This window comes from Botryllus schlosseri, chromosome 2 (assembly GCF_051294905.1).
Source record: "Botryllus schlosseri isolate E-star chromosome 2, Bs_hap1, whole genome shotgun sequence".
Taxonomy (NCBI): domain Eukaryota; kingdom Metazoa; phylum Chordata; class Ascidiacea; order Stolidobranchia; family Styelidae; genus Botryllus; species Botryllus schlosseri.
The window spans coordinates 11,150,463-11,162,958 of NC_137237.1; the positions used below are offsets into that span (position 1 = coordinate 11,150,463).

Consider the following 12,496-nt stretch of genomic DNA (forward strand, 5'->3'; position numbering starts at 1 on the left):
AAAAAAAATTTAAAGGATCACTTAATTAAGGTTGGGGCAAGTGAGTCTATTCGGAGGGCTGTAATTGAGTGCGTAACGAGTCTACTGGAGTCATCGTGCCTCGCCACATTTTCGTCACGAGAGGATAATTTAAAGAGTTGTTGTGAGACCAATTGTTCGCAGATATTGCCATATCTAAATCACGGATTCCTCGACAAGGCTCGTTGTAAAGTCTGGGGACCAAACAAGACACTGCACTCGCGCAATGCCGCTGCAGACAGTTTTTTCACCACAAATAACGCAGAAACTGTTAATTTTATGATCAAAGTTGAAACTCAGTGGAAGAAACATTCAAAAGTGTCAGACTTGATCGTTCTATTGTACGATTTAGTGACAAGCGTGTTCATTGACTTTCAACGATCACTTTATAAAACTGCAGGATTGTATCGCCTTAAGGGGGGATTTTCAAAGTATGAAATGGACCTGTATGAATGGAATGATAAACCTGAACAAGACAGGAGATTGATATTCGATAGATTCCTCTCAGAGCCCATCATGCGTCATAACAAAAGCCAGATATCATCCGATGGAAAATTGCTGGTAACAGTCCCTGAGAAAAATGCGGGCAAGAAACCAGGACATGTCGGCCGAAAACGCAAAACAAAGCTGAGGATATTTCAGTGAAACTGCAATTCTTATAACAATTGAATTACTCAATTGCATTCGTTTTTAAGTCCATTCGTTATTGTTTAATTTTGCACATTGTTCGTAGCACTCATGTTTCGTTTCATTTGTTTTTTTATGCTTTTAATACATTGAATGAGAGTTGAATTAAACACAATGGGATTAACAATAGAACGTACACCCATATCATCTGCGTTGCGAATGTTTAATATTTTTAATACGCAGGAAGTCGACAAACATGGCAAAAAACCTTTTAAACAGGTAAATGAGAAACTCCGGCCCTTCAGCTCTATGTTACGTCGACGTGTTAGCACGAAATCCGAGCCGTGGCAGATCCTTCGCTAAGCTTGGTACGGTATAAAACTTCGTCGCCTTGTGTTAAACACATCGCGAAACCACTCCGCACTGTTTCATGAAAGCACATCGAATAACCAATGCTGCGTAAGGGCCTTATATATAGGCCTACCTTTCTAATGAATCTTTGGAAACTACCCCTGAGGAATGTTATATAGCTTATTGACGCCGTTGTTGGTATTGATATTGATTTCGTTTCATTCGGCAACCTTGGTCATTTTACACCAGGCCAATATTCGTTATCGTCGTCATGTTTCGGTATTTCAGCTTTGGAGCAGTCGTAAATTGTTCATTATATTTCGAACCACACACTTGGCTATCGCCCATCGGTGTTGTGCTGATGACGAAATTTAGGGTATACCTCCGGACGGAGCTGATAGATGCGCACCAAATAGCCTACCTCCAGGCAGGGCTCAGAGCTGATAGCTGAGCATAATTTGAGTCCAGACCAGTGTTGGGATCAAGTCACTACCTGTGAGTCATTTCACTTGGCACATTTTGACTCGAGTCAAGTCAAGTAAATCGATTTTCGAAGGTGACTCGAGTCGAGTCAAGTCAAGTCACACATTTTTTGGAGGTGACTCGAGTTAAGTCGAGTCAAGTCAAGTCACAAATCAAGTCAAATTGAATTTTCGAAGTATGAGAGATGATTCAAAGTCAGTACATTTTGCTAGCTGTGTGAAAGACAGATTAATTTGCTATTTATCTTGAATCAAATAACCAATATGAAGTTAAATATACATGCAAAAGGGCGTTGTACCGCTTACGCACACGTATAACTGCTAATAAAACACGTGATAAATATAGAACCGAATACAGAGAGAGGTTGAAACAAATTTATATGGTACAATAGCCTACAACACACAGCATCTACACATCCGTGAGAATATAAACAAACAGACTATATCGTTGTTCTATTTAAATCATACAAAAGGGTAAGTGAAGGTGAGCACTGCGCAACTTGAGCATTATGCCGTCTAAGAAACAGAGACACATTGCTATTAGATTAATCTACTACTACGGCTACGTAAGCTGTGATAGCTTTGTTTTCGGTCCATGGAATCATACACCCACCTTGGCCTAGGCCAGGGGTGTCAAACATACGACCCGCGGGCCCCATCCAGCCCGCCAGACGAAATGTGAGTATTATTATCCCGAATATTTCTGGAAAATGTTGGTGTTTTTAGTAAGAAATACTTGTATTAAATAATCCCTCAAGACATCAGTTGTAGAGTATGTTTATAGGCCACATTATAACTATAACCGACAACGGTGTTGTGGTTTCAATCCAGTCACCATTAGAAATAAATAGCTGGCATTGACACCCAATTCCGAGGAGACATACTGATCACAGTATTTTATGGAAAAAATGACCAAAAACTAGTTATTCACAGAAGTGAAATGGCCAACGCGAAACCGCGTTATATGCAGGTTACATGAAGAATTTACAGTTACACGGGAATATAATTCAAATATCTGTGGTCGTCGCACTGCTACATGGCTTTTGACTCGAAAGATCCACAGCTAACAGAGAAACGCTTATCGCGATTTAATAATAATTAAATGAATTTCAACGTGCGCGGTGGCTGCACACTCAGACTTGCTCCGGATCTGATAGGTGCGCACTATTTCAACCTGGACGTGCTCCGGATCTGATAGCTGCGCACTATTTCCACTCAGACTTGCTCCGGATCTGATAGTTGCGCACTATTTCAACCCAGACAAGCTCCAGCGCTGATAACTGCGCCCTAAACGATACGTGACCTTTAAATGACCTGTATGTCTGCGATTTTTGGTGATAGATGTGATAGCTGAGTATATCCACAGTAGTGATAGCTGCGCACTATTTCAACCCGGACGTGCTCCGGATCTGATAGCTGCGCACTATTTCAACCAGGACGTGGTCCGGAGCTGATACCTGCGCACTATTTCCACTCAGACTTGCTCCGGATGTGATAGCTGCGCACTATTTCAACCAGGGCGTGCTCCGGAGCTGATAGCTGCGCACTATTTCCACTCAGACTTACTCCGGATGTGATAGCTGCGCACTATTTCAACCTGGACGTGCTCCAGATCTGATAGCTGCGCACTATTTCCACTCAGACTTGCTCCGGATGCGATAGCTGCGCACTATTTCAACCTGGACGTGCTCCGGATCTGATAGCTGCGCACTATTTCAACCAGGACGTGCTCCGAATCTGATAGCTGCGCACTATTTCCACTCAGACTTGCTCTGGATGTGATAGCTGCGCACTATTTCAACCTGGACGTGCTCCGGATCTGATAGCTGCGCACTATTTCAACCAGGACGTACTCCGAATCTGATAGCTGCGCACTATTTCCTATCAGACTTGCTCCGGATGTGATAGCTGCGCACTATTTCAACCTGGACGTGCTCCGGATCTGATAGCTGCGCACTATTTCAACGAGGACGTGCTCCGAATCTGATAGCTGCGCACTATTTCCACTCAGACTTGCTCCGGATCTGATAGTTGCGCACTATTTCAACCCAGACAAGCTCCAGCGCTGATAACTGCGCCCTAAACGATACGTGACCTTTAAATGACCTGTATGTCTGCGATTTTTGGTGATAGATGTGATAGCTGAGTATATCCACAGTAGTGATAGCGGCGCACTATTTCAACCTGGACGAGTGGACGTGCTCCGGATCTGATAGCTGCGCACTATTTCAACCAGGACGTGCTCCGAATCTGATAGCTGCGCACTATTTCCACTCAGACTTGCTCCGGATCTGATAGCTGCGCACTATTTCAACCCGGACATGCTCCGGATCTGATAGCTGCGCACTATTTCAACCCAGACAAGCTCCAGCGCTGATAGCTGCGCCCTAAACGATACGTGACCTTTAAATGACCTGTATGTCTGCGATTTTTGGTGATAGCTGCGATAGCTGAGTATATCCACAGTAGTGATAGCTGCGCACTATTTCAACCCGGACGTGCTCCGGATCTGATAGCTGCGCACTATTTGAACTCAGACTTGCTCCGGATGTGATAGCTGCGCACTATTTCAACCTGGACGTGCTCCGGATCTGATAGCTGCGCACTATTTCAACCAGGACGTGCTCCGGATCTGATAGCTGCGTACTATTTCAACCAGGACGTGCTCCGGATCTGATAGCTGCGCACTATTTCAACCCAGACAAGCTCCAGCGCTGATAGCTGCGCCCTAGACGATACGTGACCTTTAAATGACCTGTATGTCTGCGATTTTTGGTGATAGCTGCGATAGTTGTGATAGCTGAGTATATCCACAAGTGATAGCTGCGATAGCTGCGGGAGCTGCGATAGCTGAGTATATCCACAGGGCCGGGTGGGTTCGGATATCCTAAGATTAGGGTTGCGGGACGTTAGGGTCAAGGTTGAGGTAGGATATCCGAAGATTAGGGTTGGGAATATTGTCATCTTCACCCTCAACCCTGATCTTAGGATATCTTAACCTCATCCAATCCTTGACCCTAACCCACCCTTATATCCCCCATCCATAATATCCCCAAGTCCCAACCCTTATCTTAGGATATCCTAACCCACCGACCCACCCTAATATCCCCAACCCTTGGGATATCCTAACCCTAACCACCCTAATATCCCCTTCCCCAGGCCCATCCCGAATCTTAGGATATCCTAACCTAACCCAAATATATCCATCCCTAATCCTAGCACAGGGGTTCTCAAAGGGTGGGCCATGGCCCACTGGTGGGCCACAGAGCATTTTGAGGTGGGCCACAGAGCCATTTAGAAAATTTCAGAATTAATGTAAGTTTAGTTATATTTCTTATGTTATTCGCTAAAAATATATTCGTATTATCAAATTATACGTAAGCTACATAAAGCTTTTCATCCGACTCTGATTAGACGTAGTGGCACGCATGAAGTCAGCATGTACAAGTTGAAAACGTTCTGGCTCTGACAACCTATGGCTAACAGCAACTAAAATAATTTCAAGCGTATAATAACTGGAAGAGAATGCTGAAGTAACCAAGTATTCCGGTAGGGTCATATGTCGTATGCCGTTGAAAGGGGTATGCAATGAGCTCGCAATGAAGTGCAATTGATGTACAGATTTACCGAAATTCGGCAGGCCGTATTATTGCAAGATAATCATAGCCATAATTGCACGTTATTAGCAACTTCTGGAGGAGGTATATACTGCACCACCGCAACAACGAATCTTAATGGATTGAAGATTTATCGGAGCGCATTAATCTTTGAAGTTGGTTTAAAATGTCCGGTCTGGAAATCAATGTACATTGTACATACTGAAAGAGTCACGGGAATTGATTGTATCATTGGATTGAATGTTCTGACATCGCAACTTCAGTTGTTTTGGAACAAGACATACAAAGTACATCATGCATATTGAAAAATCTTTCTCCACTTCGCTGTAGTACCCCATTCACCAATGAATTGTTCGATGCCGGCCCAGAATGATTCCCCTCAATAGTATCACTAAAGTCCCAATTACACCGTGCGGGGATCTGATCATTGTGTTTCGCGACGCGAATGGAGCAGCGGACGAAAATAATCTTCTTAGGAGTTTTTGCTTATGATCTACCAGGGCCGTAACTGCCGCACCCACATCCCCAATTTGGGGAGCTCGAAGGGGCCCAAGATTGTTTCGTTGGTCGTTTGTTGAAGGAAATTTATTCAACTTGAAATTTTTTTCGCGCTTCGCGCGATTTCATATTCCGGGAGATCGATACTTAAATATCATCAGTTAGAGAAACATGCGCATATTTTAGAGAAATAGGCATATCGGCGCTGTCCATCACCAGTTGACCACGCATTGAACAATATTATGACTCCAAGATATCAGGTGGGCCACAGCACATTTTTAAACCGGAAAATGGGCCACGGCCTAGAAAGGGCTGGGAACCCCTGTCCTAGCATATCCTAACCCACCCTAATACCACCCCCCCCCCCATCCCTAATCTTAGGATATCCTACCCTAACCCACCCTAATATCTCCCGACCCTAATATCCCCAACCCTAATCTTAGGATATCCTAACCCATCCTAATATCCCCCTCCCCCGTCCCTAATATCCGTCTATCCCACCCCAACGCGAAAAACAATTCATTTTGACGTTTATAAATTTTTTGTTTATGTTCATGGGGTAACATTTATTGGTGTCATGGAGATCATTTTTTCGATGTGTGGGGATTGGGGAATAACGAAGAAGTTCCAAATCTACTCAAGTACGAGTAGAAATACTTCTTCCATAAGCAACCTAAAACTACTTGAAGTAGAAGTAGAATTGACTGACTTTCAATCTACTCAAGTAAGCAAGTAGTTTTGAAAAGTCTTAATTCGTTCGCATGAACTGTCAAAAGCTGCAAATTGAGATATGCGGAAGGTGCAGACAACTTGATTCGTATTGATGCATCCCAGGAGATATCGATTTTCGACAGAGTAAGGATTCTTCGCATCATGGGATGCGAATTATAGTATTGATAGGAAAATGCGATGCTAACCCTTTGTTTACTAGAAGACCCCGTTTTAGACGATATCACGGCAAGTCGCCCTACCCCATATTAGAAGACCCCAAGTTTAGGCGAAAAACAATACGGAGAAGTTGCACTGGATTCGGTTTCGACACTTTGCGCAATTAGTATAGTTTAATAACAAATATTGTAGATTGTCAAATTTCTATATATAGTGTAGCTTTATTTTCGGGAAATAGAGGCATTACTACACTTGCTTGTATGCTTCAACATGTATGTTTCTTGTCTTCCGTCCATGAAGCTTCAAGATTGATCTGCTAAAACAGGTGTAACGTTAAAAAAAGCCGGGTTTTTCAGATTATCAGGACACGTCATGGGTTGCTAGATTATGATATGGTAGGTAATTGCTAGATTGCAAAACGGTAGTTTCAAACGTTTTGGTGGGCCATATTTACTGTGTTGAAATATTTGATATGTGCGACAATGCGGTGTGAGTGGAACCAAGCAATCCGGTACCTAAATCATATTCACTGATACTTTCGTGAAAACATATTTGTGCGCGAAGTACAACAAAATTTCTGAGCTCTACTTGACATTTATGAATATTAAATGTTGGTACCCCGTGAAAACAGCCCCAAAATTCCTCAGGCTATCTTCCGTATTGGGGGATTAAACTACTTCTACTTGACAAGCCTGAAATAGCAAAAAGTAAGTAAGTAGATTACTAAATATCACGAAGTAGAAATAGAGAAAATCTGATCTACTTGAGTAATCACCAGAAGTAGAGCAAAACTACTTGAGTACGGTACTTCCAAAAAGTAGAAGTAATTCGTTACTGACCATCTCTGTGTAGAACCTCATGTAAATGGTATCATTTATACGGTATTGGCATCTAGATGGACAAAATTAGACAATATAAAACCGTTTTTGTCGCTTGCGTCTTATATTCTCTGCATTACTTTTCATTCAGTGTACATGCCTCTTATTTACTTTGCCTAGGCTAAGGTGGGTGTTTGATGATAAAGCCTACTCCAAGTTGTTTCGACACATTACTATATCTTTTCATTGTATCGCAGTCTTGTGATGTTTTGAAACGATGAAAATATTAATAAACCTGATTGGTTGATCTTGACATTAGCAGCGTGTCAAATATCTTATCTTTAATACTATAGTAGGGTTACCATATTTTAGAAATCTGAAAAAAGGACACTTTTCAAAATTTTCAGACTTGCAATACCTAAATTTCATTTTCCCACGTCGTGGTAGGTTGACTGAAAAAAAGGTCAACTTTCCAGCCCAACTGCTTCCAAAATAGCCGCCGGAGCGTTACTTCAGTGCTGATTTACTGTATCTGACTCCAATTTTACGGCACCCAAGGACATTTGGCCGTCCTCCGAGTACGCTTTCAAAAAAAGAGGACAAATCCTTTTCATATGGTAACCCTATACTATAGCTAGCCTGATATAATAACATAGAGTCTTGTCTGTTATGCACTATGACTTTTTGCTGTGACATCAACCGACTTCTTCTTTTGAACAAGAATTCCTCTTGGTATCCTTGATCGCTCATTTAATGTTCACTTGTGTCTGTATATTGAGCTAATGTATAGTCATCTGTTGTCAATCAAGGTACCGTATTCTTATTCTAGTGGATTAACTATGCAAGGTTAATTCAGACACACGGAGCTGCATCAATGCGATTTAACCATGGCTTGGAGATCACATGGAAAGAATAATGTTGAGCTGATAGTAAATATGCGGAAGAATGGACTCATCAAATCCGACACGGTATTAAATGCAATGAAAGCTACCGATAGAAAATTCTACTGTCCGCATAACCCATATGATGATGCGCCCCAAAGTATTGGATATCAAGTCACAATAAGTGCTCCTCATATGCATGCCCATGCTTTGGAGATACTAGAAGGTCATCTTACTTCTTCTACTAAATCGAGAGCATTAGATGTTGGATCAGGCACTGGGTATTTAACAGCATGCATGGCAAGAATGATTGGTGAACGTGGGGTTGTCATTGGAATTGAGCATATTCCAGAGCTTGTCGCCAAGTCTGTTGAAAATGTTGAAAAAGACGACAAAAACCTTATTTGCACTGGGCGAGTAATACTCGTCCAAGGAGATGGACGTTTAGGATATAACCCTGAACACTTCCGTGATGGACTATATGATGCTATTCATGTCGGTGCAGCAGCTCCGGATGTACCTGAAGCGCTACTGCAACAATTAAAACCAGGGGGACGGTTAGTTCTACCCATTGGACCTCCAGGCGAGACTCAGATGCTCCAGCAATGGGATAAAGCAGAAGACGGAAGTTTATCTCATAAAAATTTAATGTCTGTAGTTTATGTTCCTCTCACTGACAGAAAAAAACAGTGGCCTAGTGGTATTCGTGGGTGACATTCTTTGCCACTGCAAACAGTTCTGAAATATCCTGGTGGCATTTACAGAAGCATATAGTTGGCTGTGGACAGTGATACTCGCGGATTCTACTAGGATCCATTAGCGACTTTCCGAATCCGCTCTTTATTATGGAGTTGGCCACTGGACCCCATTTGTCTTACGATCGTGTTCTCTTGCTTTAGTCCACGGTTGCTCGGTCTCTTCCTGTAAGAATAATAATCCGATATATCATAACTTGTCATACTGTATCAATCATTCAGAGGTTGTCGATAACAAAGTACTTCTACTTTTTTTGGGTACTCAAGTAGGTTTTGCCTACTTGTAGTACTTACTCAAGCAGGTATGTTTTCAAACTACTTCCACTTCTAAACTATAAAAGTACATACTTCTTACACTTTGGATTTTCTAAAGTAGTTATGGGATATAATTGCATCACTTCCATCAGTGAAATTGTAGTGACATCTACCTACAGCGGTACAGCCCTACATTTTCAAATGTGGCCACCTCTGGATCTTATAATCTACCAAAACTAAGCGACTTATCAACCAAACATTTCGATACTTTTTTAGCCCAGCCTACTTGATTTTTTTTCAGATCTTCTGTTTCTACTTGAAGTGCTTTCGACATGTCTTTGCTACTTCTACTTGTAATTAAGTAGCAATTTACGGTGTTAATTCTACTTGAGTAGCTATGCTGACTCGACTACTTCGACCACATCCGCAATCATTATCTGGTGCTGTTGAAAGTTCGGAAGTTTTTTTGGAAGACTGGAATTTGCTGTTAATTTGTCTGCCAACAACAAAATCACTAGTCTTCCAATAAAAAATCCTGTATGGGAAGGTGACTTAAGCCCTTCATCATTCTGCACAATTGCTAGTACTTTTGAAATACAATTCATGAATTCAATATATATCTCTTGAATTGATTTTCAATTCAATCATTAAATACCTTCAAGGCAATACTCTGTCGTGATAGAGTATGAAGATTATGTTACTCGTTTGCGTGGGTTCACAGTCCACGGCGCCTGGCCATCCTGCGCTTCACTCTGACCAACCCTATGCTGAGTGAACGTGCGATGCCTTTTGAAGCTGCCAAAGCGAGATTAGAAAAACGTATTTTCTTATTGAGTTGAACTTGCTTCGTATATTTAAATTATTCAGTAGGCTGTAAACAAAGAAAATTGTGCCAACCAACACTCGAAATTGAGTGTTTCATTCATACTTCGACTGCTGTCGAGTCAGGTGGGATTATGAATATTACATAAACTTTACAAAGGCAATCTATGTATTATTCAACGAGTCCCTCTCCTTTTGGCATTATTGATAATGATCTGCTGAAAGACGGAAGAGCGTCTTGTTGGGAATGGAAATTTGGTGACAACGCCGACGTGTTGGCAAGTCGGTGACCATTCACTTCGTAGGTAGTTCGATCTACGGATAAGTACAACTGCTAATCAAGTAAACGCATTGTCAGCATGTATTTTAGCAAAACATGCGTAGCAACGTTTGCGTTGAAAAGGTCCAATCTATCATTGGTATAATTTTTACGGCTTGATTTATGTACGGATACTAAGTAGCCCAAAACAGCTGCTCAGCAGTGCCCATCCTCAGCTCAGTATCAGTAATATTTTCATCATTTCAAGACACCACAAAACTGCGATACAATGAAAAGATGGAAAGTTTCGAAATGACTAGGAGTATTCTTTGAAATCAGACACCCGCCTAGGCCATAGGGTCTCAAACACGCGGGCCACATACGCACTGGCGTAGCCAGAAAGGGGCGGTCGCCCCCCCAAATTTTTGGGAATTTTTTTAAAATCAATATATATTACAGTATTTTGGCGTAGATGTATGTAACCTCAAATTTTTCTTCGCGATTCGCGCGATTTATTGTCCATTCATGTCTTGATTTTAATATCGGTATCACGAAAAAAACTCTTCCGCAAATACCCATTATTGAATATAGCTGCATTCTCTATTATGAAAATTCAACAGTACCAGTAGATACACTACAGTAGCCCGAGGTCGTTGGGTTGATTGAGTCTATAGGAGTGTCAGTTCAGTATGGGGGTTGGGGACTGATAGCTCCGGCGTCTTCCGTTCCGGGACACATGAAGATATATGAAGTATAGGCTACATGCGACTCCGCAAAGTGCGCTTCCAAAATGATTGACGGCCATAAATCCGACCCATGTATTCCGAAAGCCTTCGAGAAACATTTTCGGCTGCTTAAATGGCTGCATGGCGCCTAATGATCCTGTCCCTGCAATCAGACCCCTCCAACATAAATGCGACTGGCACAGGAAAATATCACCACATGTTAAAAAGTGCTAATTTGACATTGAACGAGTCTATGATCAAAGGAGTTTTATTATTTGGTCTGATTTGTATCAGCGATTTCAATCTTTAAAGTATAGCGTCAATCTGTAGGCTACTAGAGGTTACGAACTAACCGCGTGCTTCAACGAAGTGATAAGAATGGACACCACTTGCTCATAGACGAACCAATATTATTGATCAAATTAATCCGTCATTTATTCAAAAAAAAAATTTACGTTCTGCGCGACTATGGCTGAAATTCAGACTGATTATTGTTCATCACTTAATGCCAGCGATTTGGGCTCGTCCGCGAAACGACCACCTAATACAAGCTTAGTTGACAACTGGAAACTTCCATCAGGTATGTGTGTGTGCGTCAGAATCGTATGTGTGAAATGTAGTGACAGCTTTCTCCCCAAGTCATGAAGTAACAGCAATAAATGACAACTGTCCTGTCCGGCGTCCACCCTCTAGAACAGGGACGGCCTGCCCGGGGCCCAGCCCGGGAGGTTTTGAGTGGCCCGCGGGTTAATTCTCGAAATTACTAATATTATCAAAAAAAAAATTACCAAAACCAAATAAACCAAATTTTGTTTAGCTTGACCACGAAATTTGGGATTTTGACGAATAAATTATCAGTTTCGACGCATTGGCGTAGCCAGGGGCCAGCAGCCACATTTTTCGTAGATCGTCCTATATAATGTACAATATTTCGCGCGGCTATGTCGGGGATCCACCAGAAGTCTTCATGTCATAATTGTTATTGATTTTGATACGTATTAATATATAAGTAATGTTTTCACCGTTACATCAACATTCATATATAGTTCATATGGAACATATAGTTCATGATGTATAATTAAGTGCCCCCTGAATGTTTGATGACACCACCTCCTATCAGCAGTCAGCACTGCCAGTAAATCTGATAATGAAAACGTATTTGCAATATGCGAATAACAATAGAATGAACGAATTTCATTCATTAACCAAGAAAAATTTTCGCGCTTCGCGCGAAGGTGTTGTCGTCGGGATTTTCCACAATCATCATATTATCACATCATGTCTGTGAATGGAATATATATAACGATCGCCCCAGATGTTGTGTTAATCATCCAATAAGGGCCCAAGTCCATCGTTTTTTACCTATTTTTCTTTATCTTTAAGGTTCATTTACGTCATCGAATTTTTCGCCCCCCCCCCAAATATTTTTTCTGGCTACGCCCTTGCACATACGGCCCGCGAAAACATTTTGTGCTGCCCGAGATAGCATTTTAAGTATTC

General features: G+C 41.8%; 1 protein-coding gene across 1 annotated transcript; it reads left to right on the forward strand.

Annotated features, from left to right (window-relative positions):
* The first annotated feature begins 6,011 nt into the window (after positions 1 to 6,011).
* On the forward strand, positions 6,012 to 9,131 carry LOC145433500 (protein-L-isoaspartate(D-aspartate) O-methyltransferase-like). The gene has a single exon (XM_080310617.1). It carries the CDS (start codon positions 8,187 to 8,189, stop codon positions 8,892 to 8,894), a length of 708 nt encoding a protein of 235 aa, XP_080166743.1. The 5' UTR covers positions 6,012 to 8,186; the 3' UTR covers positions 8,895 to 9,131.
* The last annotated feature ends 3,365 nt before the right edge of the window (positions 9,132 to 12,496 follow it).

Coding starts and splice junctions, on each gene's coding strand:
- LOC145433500 (XM_080310617.1), top strand. CDS start 8,187: ATGGCTTGGAGATCACATGGAAAGAATAATGTTGAGCTGATAGTAAAT.